We start from the raw sequence: 18214 nt of genomic DNA on the forward strand, positions 1-18214 counted from the left end.
GATGTATGTGTATTTGGTTGGATGACAATTGACTTGAACTCTAACTTTACACCAAAGCATAAAGTTCAAGTTAATGAGCAAGTTTCCAAAAGAGAAGATATCCTCTGTTTAGTCTTTGTTTATGCATGTTAAAATGATTTATGAATTGTGTTTATGTAAGTATATTTTGCTGCCCTTAGTTTGATAATGTTTTATTCGTTGGATTGGGCAAATAATCTGATTTCTACTTGCAACCTTTTACGTTAACCTGCTTTTCTAAACTTGTAGGTGCATTGACAACAAATGGCATCAGTGCAGATACTAGTGCAGAGATTGGAAGAGCGAAGAACTGTTTGAGTCCTGAGGAAATTATTGACAAATATAAGGAAGCTATTTCTTACTTTGGGAAGGTAATCCCAAAATAATCCATTCTAAATTTGCGATCTCTTTGATAGTTATTCTATATAGAAATTTGGTTTTTCTTGAATGTTTCAGTGAAAACCTTGTAATTTTAGAGGAACAGTATGACTTAAATGACATCTGAGTAATCTTGAATACAATATACAGTATTAGACTTAATGTTGAAGCTACTGAATTATCCACACATATTTAACAAAGCTTGATTTGTTTTAAGAAAAAAAACAAAATACTTCTATAAAACTCTTATCAGAAAATTGATAAACTGCAACAATATGTTGTAGAATTTTGTTTTGTTACATACCCCGTAACTGGGTGTCTGACCAGCAGAGAAAGAAGAATCCGTTGGAGTCTGGTGGTACTATATTCAAAAGTGTTTATTAGTAAACTACACAGTACAATATCAAAAATGCAAATATACATATAATGCAAGTTAGCAGTAATAAACCTAAAAGTGTAGGAATAATAATAAGCAATAATAAACAAGCTTTATCAATCTCTAGGGGTAAATGAATTGTCATAGCAAAGTATAAAGTTCAGTTCAGTTCATGTGTGCTGAGGTAATTATGGTTGTTGGGTTGTAATCGTTGGAGAGAGCGAGAGATTAAGCAGTTGCAGTCAGCAAACCTCCCTGTTACCTTTTGATTCCATTGCACTGTTGTTGTGGTTGTCATTCAGCTATGACCCCTCCGTCCTTCAGATAGACCGTTCTTCTGTGGTGGACTCGTCACTCTGGCATGAGTGGACACACACACAAGTCCCCACCGGCCCTGCTGTAACACTGTGAGCTTTACTGACCGATCTCCTGGTTCGGTCTTTGAAGCCCCCACCTTTCTGTGAGTTCCCAACACTTAGTCAGTGTCCACTGGTGTGTCTGAAGGGTGTCTCTCCAGACCTGTCTTTTATCCCCACTCACGGGGTCTCGGCTATCTATCAACACTGAATGACCGTGTCCATCAAATCAGGCCACTTCTGCTATCTCTGATATCTTCTGCTATCAGTGAAGTTATCCACTTTGGAAGCTGGAACAAGAGGGCAGAGTATTGTCTGAACGGTGTCGAGTTAGGTAAGGGAGAAATGCAAAGAGACCTAGGAGTCCTAGTTCACCAGTCAATGAAGGTGAATGAGCAAGTGCAACAGGCAGTGAAGAGGGCAAATGGAATGTTGGCCTTTGTTACAAGGGGAATTGAATATAAGAGCAAAGATGTTCTTTTTGCATTTGTACAGGGCACTGGTGAGACCACACCTGGAATATTGTGTACAGTTTTGGTCTCCAGGTTTAAGGAAGGACATTCTGGCAATTGAGGAAGTACAGCGTAGATTCACTAGGTTGATTCCTGGGATGGCAGGGCTGTCTTACGCAGAGAGATTGGAGAGATTGGGCTTGTACACGCTGGAATTGAGGAGATTGAGAGGGGATCTGATTGAAACGTTTAAGATAATTAAAGGATTTGATAGGATTGAGGCAGGAAATATGTTCCAGATGTTGGGAGAGTCCAGTACCAGAGGGCATGGATTGAGAATAAGAGGTCAGTTATTTAAAACAGAGTTGAGGAAGAGCTTCTTCTCCCAGAGAGTTGTGGAGGTGTGGAATGCACTGCCTCGGAAGACGGTGGAGGCCATTTCTCTGGATGCTTTCAAGAAGGAGCTGGATAGATATCTGATGGATAGGGGAATCAAGGGATATGGGGACAAGGCAGGGACTGGGTATTGATAGTGAATGATCAGCCATGATCTCAGAATGGCGGTGCAGACTCGAGGGGCCGAATGGTCTACTTCTGCACCTATTGTCTATTGTCTATCTCCTGAGGAATGTTAACAAGCAAGGTACAGTCCTTGTAGTAGAAAGTAAATAATCCAGGAAGAGTCATAATACAGTTAATCCACAGTCTCTCTCCCCCTCTTATCTGTAGCAAATGTTCTTACCTGGGCTTTATCTCTCTCTCTCATGAGCAGCATAACAGCAGCAATAGTTTGTAGTTCTCGGGGGGGGGGGGGGGGGTGGAGAATGGTTAACTCTGCACACCATTGTCCATCAGGTCTGTTCATCACTCATAACAGTTTAGTGTTAGAAAATAACTAATTAGATCATAAACTTTGCTAGATATTGAAGGACTCTGAAATTTCTTTATCACTAGATAAATACTACAAAAGCACTCTATCTGCTCCAACAATTCTCCTGCTGGCAGATTTAATTTGCCCAGGTCATAGTGATTATGGTGTTACCTGCCACTTTAATTCTCCATCCCACTTCCCTTCTGAGGTATCTATCTGTGACTCCTATATTCTTATCATGATGCCCATGACATCTGTTCAAACGTGCTGCAGTCTTGCAGACTGAATATCAATTCTACAACTTCAGGTAATTCTCTTCCTCTGTCTGAACCAAAATAAGTAATTTCTGCTTTAAATCATCCATCTGTGATGCAGAAAAATAAAAATTTGATCCAGTAAGTGTAACCTGGTCTGAGGGTGAAATCTACAGCCCTGCATTCTACATATATATACGTTCTTATCACTACGATTTACCTCAGCTTGTGTTGCAATTTTCTTTTAACTGCCCCATTAACCCATCAACTGGATAATCGCACCTTATCCCTGAAGCAACCCTGGTATTATCTGTTCAGATATGTTTCTGTTTTCCTTTTCTTTTTTCCCTTGTCTCTATCCAAATTATAAATATCTTTTCTTTTTACCATCCAGCCCCACGACCGCCTTTCTCAGTTCTGTTGTGAGATCATTGCCCTGAGACATGAACTGTTTATTTTCCCACTTGCTAGGAGTTTCTGGCATTTTTTGTTTTTAGTTTACAGATTTCAAGCATGTGCAGAGTTTTTATTGGTTTACCTTTCAGTCATGAAATCTTTTGGAATTGAGTGTTCTTTCTTTACAGATGCCTTGGTTTATTATTAACTTGTATTTTGAAGATCCCATATAATGCTAACATGCGTTATGCACGCTTAATTCAAAATGTTCACTTTAGGTCATGTATTGCTTTGGATGGAATTATTGCTAAATCTGTTTTCTTGTATGGTAATGCATGTTTGTTATTAATTGGCTTTCAGTGTTTGAATTAGCATGTTTCTTTCTGGGAGCAAGTGTATTGTACAATGCAAACATTTTGCTGTAATTCTACTTTTCAGTACAAAAATGCAGGTGTGATTGAGCTAGAAGCTTGTGTGAAGGCAGTTAGGGTGCTGGCCATTCAGAAGAGAAGTATGGAAGCCTCTGAATTCCTTCAGAATGCCGTATACATCAATCTTGGCCAGGTATAGTTCCCATCAATTTCCTATTTTAATTGAATAGCCCTTTTTGATTCTCTTCTATATCCTTCACAAAATAATCATTATTGACTAATTTTGAACTGATTAAAATGTGCTGTTTTCAACAATTGCAAATAAGACATCAACTTGCATTGTTTGAATATAGTAAGAGGAAAATAGTTAGCAATAATTTTTGCTATGAGTGCAAGAAAGATTGGGATTCCCAGACAAGAGTTGGCCCTCAACCTTGCAGGCCAAGCTTCATGACATCTGCCAGTTGTACTCTGTTGTTGAATTTGATGTGGACCTCAAACATTCTGGAATGTCCAACTTGAAGATTCTTGTGTAGGAGCCTTGTGCACTTTCATTATAGTTATAAGGAAGGAAGATTTAAAATAAATTTTGCTTTGTTGTTTAGAACATGGTGAGACAAAATAATGGAGTGGATTGGGCCAATAATTTGTTCCATTGGAACTTACTGAAATTTTTTGTTGCTATTGCTGCTTTATACACAATACTAAAAATTGTTTACTATACTGAGTAAAATTATGCATGTGTTTAGTGTTTCCCATCTTTTGGTATATTATTTGTTGTACTTTGTAGCTTTCTGAAGAGGAAAAGATACAGCGATACAGTATTCTTTCTGAGCTGTATGATTTGATAGGATTCCATCGTAAAGCTGCCTTCTTCAAGCGTGTAGCTGCAATGCAGTGTGTAACGCCATCTATTGCTGACCCTGGATGGAGAGCTTGCTACAAGTTGTTGTTAGAAGCATTACAAGGATATAGCCTGTCACTGGATCCTGAAGACTTTAGCAAAGGTAAAATCTTGTCATATTTTTGATGGGACAAATGCAACCTATATGTCTATAACAACTGAGCTGTTTTCAAACAAATTTTGCAGCCTGTTTTTCTTGTTACTCTAACAAGCAAAGTCAAATCTTGAACACTTGATCTTGCAATCACTTTATTCTAAATTTGAATGGGGCACCCTTCATTTAAAAAAAACTAAAATGATATAAACTACAAATATGTAAGTAGATTGCTGTCTATAGCAGATAATAGCCCTGTGATGACAAAACTAAGAATGTTGTATGAGACAATTGTGTGTTGGAGTGCCTTTTTGATGTTTGTTGGTGGAAAGAACAATGCAGTGCTGAATTGGAGAAACACTCTGAAGCTTCAAAACCTAGGATTAGAACGGTCAGAGTGGTTTGCATTGGCCCTTTTTGTCTCATAATAAAAATACATGCAATTGTTTTATCAATAGCAGGTGATTTTGATCTTGGATCACAAAAATGAAAGGCAGTGTACTTTGAGTTTTATCCTAATTTTCTAATAGTATCCCAGTTTTCAATTTAATATTATCTTCCATCTCTTTTGTCAGCTGCAGATTGTGCATTTTTTTCATGGGATCCCTTATTTATTTAGAGATGCAGCACGGTAACATCAATGAGCCTACACTGCCCAGTTAAACCCATGTGTCCTCACACTCCTCTCTTTATGCTGGTGGCACAGCAGAGGAAATTGCAAGCAGTTTCAAACTCCTGGGAATGCATATCTTGCACAACCTCATGGTCCCAGAACACCACCTAAACAATCAAAAAAGCTCACCGAAGATTCAAATATTCAGAGTACATTTATTTTCAAAGTATGTATGTAGTAAATAACCCTGAGAATCATTTTCCCATGGCTAGTCACAAAACAAAAAAACTAGGGAACCCATTGAAAGCAAAATATCAAACTCCCATTGTGCAAACAGTGGGGGAGGGTGAAGGTTGGAAAAACACAATATGTAACACCAAATCACGAAGTCGTTGAAACAATCCAGGCGTATTCAGTTCAGTTCAGTTCAATCTAGCACTGTTGTTCGTTATCTGCAGGCTGCACTGCCAGCCTGTCCCGATCAAAATCACACAAAATGGCAACAAAATAAAGTGACCTGAAATACATCATAATGTGAACTACAGAGTCCAATCCACAAGGCGTAGTGATTTTAAACCTTGTCCAAGACCCAGGACTCTGGCACCATTCTCCAGCAGCATCGAGTGAGTTGGGGGGGGGGGGGGTGGGGAGAGAGACAGTTTATCTGCAGGTACCTTCCTTCGGGAGTAGTAGGTGAGTGGGAGAGAGCTATCAGTCACGTGCAGGTAGAGGGCACGGGAACACCTGTCCGCCTTCCGCTCTAGTCCTTGTTAATTTCATTCTTCCTCTTTTCTTTAATCAGAGAGATCAGCAGAAATGAAGTCCATCATGGGGTCGAACCTTTTCTCCAGACCTTATACTTTGCTCAAAACCTCCCCAAACCCCCTTGGAGGCAGTCAGAAAACACACCACCAAAATGCAGATCACAGGCTCTGCCAGTAGCAGAACCACATTTGAAAGAAGTAGTAGTGAAAGAAATAGTTTTGTGAACTGTCTTTGTCTTATTATTTTTTTGCGTGTGCTGCATCGTATCCTGAGTAATTTTTTCATTTGCCTTTACATTTATGAACTAGAAATTACATTAAACAATCTTGCATCTGACAAATTAACCTACTTGCCTGTAAGTCTTTGGAAAGCATGAGGAAACCTGAGCACCCAGAGAAAACCCATATGGTCATGGGGAAAGTGTGCAAGCTACTTAAAGACGGTGGTAGAATTGACTCCAGTTCACTGACGGTGTAATAGCATTCCATTAACCACTATGCTTGTGAGGTAAACTCTCAAACATGAGATTCTGTAGATGTTAGAAATCCAGAGCAACAGAGAGAATATTGAAGGAACTCAGAGGTTAGGCAGCATCTATGGAATGGAATAATAGTCAATGTTTTGGGTTGAGATCCTTGATCAGAATTCCTGTGAAGCTCTTGCTGAGCTGTTATTTAACTGACTGTTTATTTTCTGACCTATCTTTTCAGGCATGTTTACTCAATCCAGCTTGGTAAACTTTCTCATGCTATTTATGTTTGCCCTTACTTAATTCAAGGCACTGGCAATGGATCTGTGGTATTCATCCTTAAAATACAATTGGAATAATCAATCATAAAGCCGGAAAACAGACCATTCACCCAACTTGTTTGCACTGACTGGAGGACACCTTTGATTTTTAACCCAATCACTAACACTTGATCCATGGTCTTCTGTTTTTAAGTGAATTTCAAGTTTAATCTGGACACTTAAATGTTTTCAGTAACCCAGCTTCAACCACCTTCTCAGTCATTGCATTCCAGGTTCTTGCCATTCTGAGTGAAGATGGTACCCTTTGTCTGTCTTATGAATCTTTTCCCTCTTACCTTAAATTTCTGCTTTCAAGTTTTACAGTAACTACCTATAGGGTAGGGGGAAATTTTTTTCTCATTTATTGATCCATAAAACATTTTTCTGCCTGGTTTTGTATGACATGCAAATTTTCTCTCATTTTATTTCTTTGAGCTTTCTGCTGCTGGGTAACTTCCCCATACCTCTGGTCTACTATGAGCTTTGTCACTTTGTGTATCTTAGTTTTCAATTTTACATTGTTAACCAGGGATTGTGCTTGTTAAGGGAATCCCCTCTATTTGTTTAAGATGTGCTCTTTGTGAGCATAGTAGATCTACTCTTGGAATATTTTTGGACTTTGTCCCTGTTGGCACCCCTCATAGCTCTAAATTCCTCAAGTATGCCGCCATTAACTTTCTTTGCTTTGGGAAGAAAAGACTGAGCTCCTCTGGGCTCCCCTCATGACTGATCCAGATAACATTTTCATAAATTTCTTCGACATGTTTTCATTTACCATTGCATCCTTGCTGCCATTATACTTGCGTTACCATTACATCCTTGCAATACCTTGGTGACCAAAACTTTATGCAGTACTCTAGTTGAGGTCTGGCAAAAGGTTATATAAAACTGGAGCATAATCTGTTTTGCAACTGTTTGGGGTGAATTGAGACAAGGATCCTTGGATCCTTGCATCCTTCACCACACCTTGTTAGCAAATCTACAATTTGTAAAGAGGTGACTCTCTCTCTTACCTTTGCTGTTCTAAGGGCTCCATGTGCTGGGGATGATATGTTATCTGTACAGGAAAAGATGCCACCCCACCTTTCCCATTCGGCCTTGATATTGAACACACAGTCTTGGTCAACCAGCAACCACATTTTTGTAAAGACTTATTACATCATACTCATTAATTGCTGTCTATACTATCAATTCATCTAACCGGTTCTTTATTTGAATGTATATTTTAGCTTTAATTGTTTTGCAGTTATTTACACTTCTAGGTAAACTATGTTTTGCATGCTTTTGTTTTCATCTGCCCTCATCTATCATACGATGACTCATTTTCCATTACTATCCTGTGCCACAGTTTTTCATTTAGCTTTTTAGAGCAGTTTGTTGTTGAACCTACCAGGGGATCAGCTCTGCTGGATTGGGTGTTATGTAATGAACTGGAGGCAATTAGGGAACAAGGTAAAAGAACCCTGAGGAACCAGTGATGACAGTATGATTGTGTTCAACATGAAATTTGATGGGGAGAAAGTAAAGTCTGATGTAGCAGTATTTCAGTGGAGTAAGGGAAATTACAGTGGTTTGAGAGAGGAGTTGGACAATGTAAATTGGAAGGAGCTGCTGTCAGCAGAGTAGCAATGGCGTGTATTTCTGGGAAAATTGAGGGAGGTGCAGGACATGTGTATTCCAAAAATGAAGAAATGCTCAAATAGTAAAATAGTACAACCGTGGCTGACAAAGGAAGTCAAAGCTATTGTAAAAGCAAAAGAAAGGGCATACAACAAAGCAAAAATTAGTGAGAAGATAGAGGATTGGGAAGTTTTTTAAAAAACTTACAGAGAGCAACTGAAACAAATCTTTAGAAGGGAAAAGATGAAATGTGAAAGCAAGCTGGCAAATAATACCAAAGTGGATGGTAGAAGTTTTTTCGAGTATGTTAAAAATAAAAGAAATAAAAGAGTGGATATAGGACTGCTAGAAATTGAGGCCAGAGAAATAATAATGGGGGCACAAGGAGATGGCTGCTGAACTAAATGAGTATTTTGTGTCAGTCTTCACTGTAGAATACATCAGCAGTATGCCTGATGTTGTAGTGTGTGAAGGAAGAGAAGTGGGTGCAGTTACTGTTGCAAGTGAGAAGGTGCTCAAAAAGCTGAAAGACTAAAGGTGCACAAGTCACCCCGACCAGAGGAACTGCACCCTACGGTTCTGAAGGAGGTAACATTAGAGATTGTGGTGGCATTAGAAATAATCTTTCAAATATCATTGGACTCTGCAATGGTGCCAGAGGACTGGAAAACTGCAAATGTTACTCCACTCTTTAAGAAAGGAGATTATAGACCAGTTAACCTGACCTCAGTGTTTGGAAAGATGTTGGATTTAATTGTTAAGGATGAGGTAATGGAGTATTTGGTGTCACAGGACAAGATAGTACAAAGTCAGCAATGTTTCCTTCAGGAAAATCCTGCCTGTTGAACCTGTTGGAATTCTTTGAGGAGATTACAAGTAGGATAGATAAAGGGGATGCAGTGGATATTGTAAATTTGGCCTTTCAGCAGGCCTTTGACTAGGTGCCACATATGCCGCTGCTTACAAAGTTAAGAGTCCATGGTACTACGGGAAAGTTACTGGCATGGTCAGAGCATTGGCTGATTGGTAAGAGGCAATGAGTGGGAATAAAAGGATTCTTTTTTGGTTGGCTGCCAGTGACCAGTGGTGTTCCCCAGGGGTCAGTGTTGGGACAGTTTTTTATGCTGTATGTCATTGATTTTGATGATGAAATAGATGGCTGTTGCCAAGTTTGCAGATGATATGAAGATTGGTGGAGGGGCTGATAGTGTTGAGGAAACGAGTAGGATGCAGAAGGACTTGGACCCTAGATTAGGAGAATGGACAATAATGTGGCAAATGAAATACAATGTTGGAAAATGCATGGTAGTAGAAATAAATGTGCAGACTATTTTCTAAACGGGGAGAAAATCCAGGGATCTGAGATGCAGAGGGACTTGGGAGTCCTTGTGCAGAGCACCCTGAAGGTTAACTTGCAAGTTGAGTTGGTGAGGAAGGCAATTGCCATGTTAGAAGTCATTTCAAGAATACAAGAGCAAAGATGTGATGCTGAGGCTTTATAAGGCACTGGTGAGACCTCACCTTGAGTAATGTGAACAATATTGGATCCCTCATCTTAGAAAAGATGTGCTGGTACTGGAGCGCGTCCAGAGGAAGTTCACAAGGATGATTCTGGGAATGAAAGGGCTATCATACGAGGAACATTTTATGGCTCTGGGTCTGTACTTGCTGGAATTCAGAAGGATGAGGGGTGATCTCATTGAAACGTTCAAATATTGAAAGGCCTAGACAGGGGAGATGTGGAAAGGATGTTTCCCATGGTGGGAGAGTCTAGAACAAGGGGGCACAGCCTCACGATAGAAGGGTACACTTTCAGAACAGAGATGGGGAGAAATTTCTTTAGCCAAAGGGTGACAAATTTGTGGAATTTGTTGCCACATGCAGCTTTGAAAGAGACTAGGTTGTTGGGTGTATTTAAGACAGAGATTGATAGGTTCTTGATTGGACATGGCATCAAAGGTTATAAGGAGAAGTCTGGGAACTGGGGTTGAGGAGACAGGAAAAAAAGGATCAGCCATGATTGAATTGGGGAGCAGACTCAATGGGCCAGATGGCCTAATTCTGCTCCTATGTTTTATTTCCTCTTGATTTATTAAGCCTTATTCTTGGAGCCCTCTCCCCTCCTAGATATTTTAAGACACTTTTTGTAACCCTAATTGTATAATTTTCAAGAATGCAATAATGGGTCAGAAGCTTAATATCCAATAGTAAAACATTCTTTTGACTGGCACCCTCCAAGCACTTAATGTCATCAATAAAACATGAGGTGTATGCTAGATGAGCCTGTAAAGCTCTGCAGAATCCAGGACAAAGCAATCTATTTGAATCGCACCATATTCAGCATCTAAAGCATTTGCTCTCACTTCCAATGATGCATTGTAGCTGTGGAATGCCTGGTCTTCAATGTGTATTTCTGTTATTACCTTGTGCACTTTAAAAAAAATAAATAAATATGCTTATGGTAAAGAATGAATGTACAGTTGATGATGGGGAGCAGCACCTGCAAGTTTTCTTCTAAGTTCATTCCTATCCTAGAAATTTAAAATATTATTGCTTTCTTGATCCCATTTGGGAATGTGGAATTAAGTATGAGCTATCCCAGGATACCTCCAACCACCTATCCACAATAATTAAGTAAAGAAGTGGAAGTGGAATGAGTCTGGTCTTGACAATACTATAAGAGTATGATAGTTTTGGTAGTATTATATTACTGTCTCTGTGAATGCTGAGTGATTCACAACTGACTGTGGAAGATTCTGTAATGATGAGAGATTCAACAACTTAATTGAACTCATTCAGTTCTTGTGGGGTTTGATAAAGTGACTTCTGCGGGCACTTTCCCTCTTTGGAGAAGTAGTAGTTACTTTGGGTGGGTGGGTAGAAAAAAGCCAAAACCACTCAGACACTAAGCACAAGAGGTTGACACTGTATGAGGAACTAGGCACAGTAATGCAGTTGTAAAGTCGAAGAAAGTACGTTCGATTCTTTATCTAGAAACCAACAAAGTGAACAATCTTAAAACAATTAAACTCAAAACTAGTGATATAACAGAATAAACTATCTTGGCATATTTAAACATATTTGAACCAAGTTTTCTTTAACATATGAGTATTGAAGCAGTCAACAAAAAGATATCAACCCCAGCCCACTCCCTAGCTCTACCCAAACTAGAATGAACTAGAGTCGAAGCATGAATGAGCATCTAAGCACTTTGCTTCTACCATGCCCCAACCCACTTGATGGACTATCCATAATAAACATGCAAACAAAATGCAATACAACAGAAAACAGATACATGGCTCCTAAATCCCAGCCCTTACATTTTATACTATAATAATTACAACTAAATACTACCAAAAACAGGAGCTGTGAAATCTTAACAGTCATACAAATGTCCTCTTTCTTCTTTCTTCCATGCCACAGTAGCTTAGGCCAAAAGTTCCCAGCACTTAGCTCAGTACAGAGTGATCTGTACCACTACACTCTGTCAAGTCAAAATCGTGAAGCTTCCAGAGCTGTAGCTCCTTAAGCCACTGCCTCTCCTAGAAGGTATATCTTGGCTATAGGCCAGCCAGACAGCTGTTTTTGGTCTTGATATATACCTGCTGCACAAACCCTTGTGTGGAAAGACTTGAATGTCTCCTTCTATGATCCATTAGTTTCGAGACATTGTGAAATCAGTTACAAGCACAACATCTCTGGGAGGAAATTACCTCTTATCTCTGATGTTTCAGCAGCTGTGGTAAATAATCCTTGAACCACTGTTTCCAAAACAAGTTTGAGTATTTGACTTGCTTTTCCTTTTGGAGCTTCCCTGTTGGTAAGGAGATGATGTCTTCAGAAGCAACAGATGGTTGGGTGTAACGCTTCCAAATCATTAGGTTCAGATAATGCTTTAGTATTCAGATGACCATTGATAATGGTCTCTGCTTCACAAAGAACTTTGTGGAAACTCTTTGTCAAGATTCTGTGCCTTCATGGTAGAATTGAGAACCCTTGTTACATTTTCTCCCCTTTGCAAACTCAAATTTATTTGGAAATCTTTAAAAAAAAAAGCAGTCTTTTCTGAGCTCTTCCACTAAAAGACAATGTCAGCCAATCTGACCTTAGACTTCTCAATCTCTCTCCACAAAGAATACTCCTGTTCTTCATTTTTTCAGGCTAAGCAAGAACAATATTCAACTGTTTCCTCTTCCTGCTAAGAAACAAGTGTTGGTTCTTAAATCTAAGAATCCAGGCCACTGTCTTCCTCAAATAAATCCAAGACAAGAAGTGATGGATTACTATGTCCACCTCCTCATCACTCATTGTGACAGTATCTTGACTTCTGGATCATCCAACAGAAATTCTGCAGAAAAAGATCAGGATTCACAGGCTATTTGTTTTCAGGCTGAAGATACTGATGCCCTGACACTTGTGTCTTGTTCTTCAGAAAAGCTTTCACCTTCACTGCTCTTGAGGCCACATCTACAGGATTACGTGAAGTGTTTACATACCTACAGTGAGATGTTTGAGAGACGTTAAGAATTTTTGAAACTTTGTTAGCAACAAAGGTTCAGAACCTGAAAGTTTCATTTTTTCATATAGTTCACTGCAGAAGTACTATCAGTCCAAAAAACTGAGCCTGAAGCTGCATTTGCAACTGCTTCCTTCACATACAGTTTGTCCATACAGCTTGTCATTGTAGCAGCAATAGTTCCATATGAGGGATGAAACCTGACTTCAATGGAGCTACCCTAGATTTTTCCATGATAAAAGCACTGTGCACCTGAAAAAATGTCATGCAACTAAAGGTAGTTCACTGCTGCATAGCCGTCTTTGTGAGTCAGTAAAGTGGTGTAACTGTGCGGCAGTAACTTCTTCAAAGCTCAAGGGTTTCAAACATATAGCAATTTTGAAGTCTTCCAACTGGTAGAATTCTTTCAGCCAGCTTGTCCATTCATGAGTAACTGATGTCGGTATAGTGTCATTCCAGCCAAGCCCTTTCTTACATAGATCCTGTTGGGTCATCTTGGGCAATAACGCCACTGGACTCGATTCCTTTTCCCTTGTAATAGTAACTGAACTCACTTCTCTTCCTGTACACCCTTCAACGTTTGGCACACGACTAGTGACTTCCACAGTGAAGATGCAGTATTATTCAGTGCTGTGTTTGATTCTTTCATGGCTTGTTTCAAATTTGCACCCTTTTCATCAGCGTGAATAAGAAGTATGCTGGGATGCTTTCCACGGCATACCTTGCATGAAAAACACTTTCTGCAGTTCTTGCTGATGTGTCCTATACACAAACAAAGCAGATGACATTTTCCTTTAGGAGACAATCTTCTCACTGAGCCTTTTTCTGTAGCTGAGGGCATGAATCCACTGTACGGCCACTGGAACAGAATAGATAAACGGTTTTGATTTTCATTAGTTTGTCTCAGTGTTAGCTTTACTTTTCATCGTGGCCACAATAGTGACAAAGCTGCACCCTTCAACCTTGGAACAAATTTGTGTTTATTTTGTTCACACCTTTGCTTATTGCAGGTGATGTAGTATCTTGTATATTCCAAAATACCAGAGCTGTAGTCATCCTTGTTTCTCCATAAGATCAAAGTCGGTGAGAGTATAGTCTTAGGGTTATGCCCATCCAGTAGCTCACCCCTCCTCATAGATCCCCAAGCCTATAGGACAACTTCTTTATAACAAAGTACATTGGTAGGCATGTCCAGCTCTTGCATGTATGGAACAACTCCATGGATTTGCAATGGACTCAGGTAAAGACTGTATTCTTCAAGAGCCTTCACATCTTCAGATTTGATAGGTGCCAAGAAAGAGCATGTAGGCTGATGCAATTTTCTGTCATCACCCAAATGTTCCTGCAGTATAGTTTAGCCTTTATCCATCCTTCAGGTCAACTTCTGATGAGCACTGGGGCAACCTTTAGTTTACTGTTCAAGGAAATGGAGGTGGTCACCATAATTGTTTGTCTTGCCTTCGCACTGTTCTTAAAAGCCCTTATTCATGATATTGCAATGAATTGCCATTGCAGATTTGAATATCTCTTTTATACAGAGATGCAATGCATTGTTATACCAATGCAATGTTGGAAAACGCATGATCATATACTGTGGCAGAAGAAATAAATGTGCAGACTATTTTCTAAATGGGGAGAAAAATCCAAAAACTTGAGATCCAAAGGGACTTAGAAGTCCTTGTGTAGAACAACCTGAAGGTTAACTTTCAGATGGTGGTGAGGAAGGCAAATGCAATGTCAGCATTCATTTCAAGAGGTCTAGAATACAAGAGCAGCGATGTGATGCTGAGGCTTTATAATGCACTGGAGAGGCCTCACCTTGAGTATTGTGAACTGTTTTGGGCTCCTTGTCAAGGAAAAGATGTACTGCATTGGAGAGGGTCCAGAGGAAGTTCATGAGGAATGTTTGATCGCTCTGGGTCTGTACTCGCTGGAATTTAAAGGATGGGGGTGTGGGGGAATCTCATTGAAACCTTTCGAATGTTGAATGGCCTAGATGTAGTAGATGTGGAAAGAATTTTTCCCTTGGTGGAGGAGTCTAGGACAAGAGGGCTCAGTCTCAGGATAGAGGGACTCTTTTTAAAACAGATGTGGAGGAATTTCTTTAGCCAGAAGGTGGTGAATTTGTGGAATTTGTTACCACAGGCAGCAGTGGAGGCCAGGTTGTTGGTGTATTTAAGGCAGAACTTGATAGGACACAGCATCAAAGGTTATGGGGAGAAAGCCAGGGAGTTGGGGGGAAAGAAAAGGATCAGCCATGGTTGAATGGCGGAGCAGACTTGATGGGTCAAATGGCCTAATTCTGCTCCTATGTCTTATGATTAATAAAGTTATTATTTCATTTTGCATTCTTAAGGCCTCTACTGTACTATTCAGATCTCAGTCATCTAAAACATGGGAGCTTCTGTACTGTAAGTAGAGTGCTTTTAAATGCAGGCTGAGAGTGAGTACCTTGAACTACCCCTTGGGGCCCTAACTCTTCTTTCATGGCATTTGAGGAACAAGTGAATCAACATAGACATTGAGTGGTTTCCTCAGTGTCCTATCAAAATAGGAATTCACACCATAGCTCTGTCCTGCATTCTTGGTATGCACGGCACTTGAATCCCTTAGGACTTTAACTTTGGCTGTCTGTGCTGCAATATTTTCCTGCAATTTAAGCCTCTCCTTCTTTTGGGATTGCTCCTTTCCTCTCCAAAGCTGTTCTTCCATCTGCTGTTTTTGCTCTTCCAGTGCATGTTTATCCTTCAATGTTTGTTGCAGTGTGAATAATGCAGCTAAATTGGCCTCTGTTTTAATATGTGCTGAGGAGATATTAGATACACAAGACACTCTGCTTGCAACAGAGCTTGGAGCATGCACATTTGACACACTGTTGCTCAGGTGTGTGTCATCCTGTGGATCCTTGGCATTATGTGTAGTTAAAATGTGCCTTGAAATCTGAGAAACATTTTTACTTGTTCGGCAACTTGACCTCCAACATTGCATGTTTATTTCAGCCATTGTTCAGCATCTGCTGTGATTGTATTTAATAAGAGTTTCAATAATAGCAGAACTTTTAATTTGTTTATCTTGTTCGGGGTTAGAAATTAAGGACAAAACGTAATGTTACTTAGCAATAGCTTAACGGAGATTATTCAAGTTTCTAAGATGAGGCTTTTTCTGAAACTCGCAAAAGACTTTTAATTGATATTAAATCTTTAATTTTGCTCACAGTTTTCTTGTATTCCTTTTGAGAACTTTTATTCTATTTGCTAAAACTTTCTCTGTTTAATTACTCTTTTAGCCCTGACTTCCATGTCATTAACATTAGTTCCACTCACGCTATTTTCTAGCTGCGATCCCACCAGACCAAACCGTTTCAATTCAAGTGTTGGCAACTGGAATATTTCAGCACTTCAATAGAACAAAACAGAGAACCTTTGGGGAAAATCACACCACTGAGCATAGGGGCAGCTCTGGTCATTCCAAACTGTGTTCAAATCACAAATGTACAACATGAATCAACAAAAGGTTATTCCCTGCTGCCACAAGCTGCTCCTAGCATCTTGGTGTTGTGATTCCAGTTTTGCCAACAGATCCGATGCTGTCCTTTGCTTTAGACTGGTGTTTCTTTGCTGTAATTATCTTCTTGTTGACATAATGTAGCCAGTACTAGAAAACAAACCAAAACTGCTTAGAGGCTAAGCACAGTGGCTTGACACCCTATGATAGTGATCACCAACCTTTTTAAGCCCAAGACCCCCTACCTCAGCCTTGGTTCAAGGCAAGATCGACCCCAGATCAATTAGTTACACACATGCGCACCAGGGCCGAAAAGACTGGAAGTAAAACCTGCAACCCAGAAGTAGAAACAATGTATGAACACCAGGGGTACCCACCCTTTTATGCACTGTGGACCGGCTGACGGGGGTGGAGGGGGGAGGGGGAGAATGTTAAACGATAGGAATACAGTGATACTCAAAGCTGGTTCATTATGTCCAGTCTATTCTGCAATATAGTTTTCGTGGCTCTTGGCACTTGGCTTCTGTCCTGTGCTGCTCACGTTTTTTTCCGCTCACAAAACTCAACGCGTTTGTCTTTAAGTGTGGGGCGCTTGGACTCAAAGTACCGAAGCAGTTTTGAGGGCTTTATTGCCTCGGAAAGCCTTCCGGCCCAAACTCCAGCCTCCCGCCTGCCTGCTGCCAGATGGCTTGGCCAAGTGCGGTTGGTCGTGGGTTGGGTGAGAGGACAAGGTTAGGGCCAGAGGTCCCCGTGCTGGGGCCGCGGCAGTCGCAGTCTGGCTTGAACGAGTGACTGAGCGAGGAGTGCAACAGGGCGAACGCCCACCCCCCTTGTAGGATCTATCGGCCGACAAAAGTCTGTTTCAGTAGATTGCAGCGAGGTAGATGCTCTGATACTTGTGCTGAGCCCGAATTAGGTCGTCTGCGAATATTTTAGCACAGGGTTCCCCATGAACATTTGGTGTGTTAAACAGGTTAAGAGGCAGTGCTCCAGGCCAGTAGCGACGGCACTTCCCGCCGGCCATGCGAGGCCAACCAGCGATCCTTGGCGCGAGGGTGTCACTGCGGTTAGGCGACAGATGACCTCGCGTGGGTTTAAGTTCAACAGTGGGCTGACAGGGAATGAGGAAAGGTGTAGCTTACTCGTATTGTTTCCTCCCGGCCCGGTGGTTGGGGACCACTGAATTACACTGTGTAGTGCGGGGGAGCTACATGCATGCGCACTGGGAAGAAAGAAAGGAATTAAAACCCCGCAACCCGGAAACAATCTCTCAACAGTATTTGTGTATTTATTTTTCTTTTTTTTTTCGGGATCTACTGGGAAAGTCTGAAAGATCGACGGGTTGGCGACCACTACTCTATGATGTGCTACCCACAATGAAGTTGCAAAGTTGAAAAAAGGAAGTTTGATCCTATATTAAGAAACAAGTAAAAGTAACCATCTTGAAAGGATTAAAAACTAATGACACTAAAATGAGTGATATAATAAAATGATCTTAGCATATTTAAATATACTTAAGCGTTCTTAAACTTATTTAAGCGGTCAACAAAAAGATATCACCCCAGCCCACTCCCTAGCTGTACCCAAACTAAACTGAACTAAAGACAAAGCATGAATATGTAACTACACTCTTCGCTTCTACTGCACCCCAACCCATGTGACTAACTACCATAATAAACACGCAACCCAAATTACGATGCAGCAGAAATTTGATACGTCTCATACAATGGAGATGAGAGCTATGGGTCACTATCTCAAAGTTCCAAGTAAATTTTATTATCAGAGTACATATGTCACCACATAAAACCCTGAGGTTCATTTTCCTGTGGGAATACACAGCAAATCTATAGAACAGTAACAGGATCAATAACAGATCAAGTAAATTACAGAAGACAACAAATATAAATAATGCAAATATAAATAGTAATAAATAGTGA

The 18214-nt window shown here is 40.3% G+C and overlaps 1 protein-coding gene across 8 annotated transcripts in view; it reads left to right on the forward strand.

The window, feature by feature from the left end:
- Positions 1-18214, forward strand: part of trappc9 (trafficking protein particle complex subunit 9) — a 551561-nt gene that overhangs the window by 56417 nt on the left and 476930 nt on the right. For all 8 annotated transcript variants that reach the window (XM_059979921.1, XM_059979908.1, XM_059979899.1 and 5 more), the window contains 3 exons: positions 268-389; positions 3540-3665; positions 4263-4479. In XM_059979921.1, coding sequence (XP_059835904.1) covers positions 268-389; positions 3540-3665; positions 4263-4479 — 465 coding nt within the window. The remainder of the gene's footprint in view (positions 1-267; positions 390-3539; positions 3666-4262; positions 4480-18214) is intronic.

Source organism: Hypanus sabinus, chromosome 1, assembly GCF_030144855.1.
Source record: "Hypanus sabinus isolate sHypSab1 chromosome 1, sHypSab1.hap1, whole genome shotgun sequence".
Classification (NCBI taxonomy): Eukaryota; Metazoa; Chordata; class Chondrichthyes; order Myliobatiformes; family Dasyatidae; genus Hypanus; species Hypanus sabinus.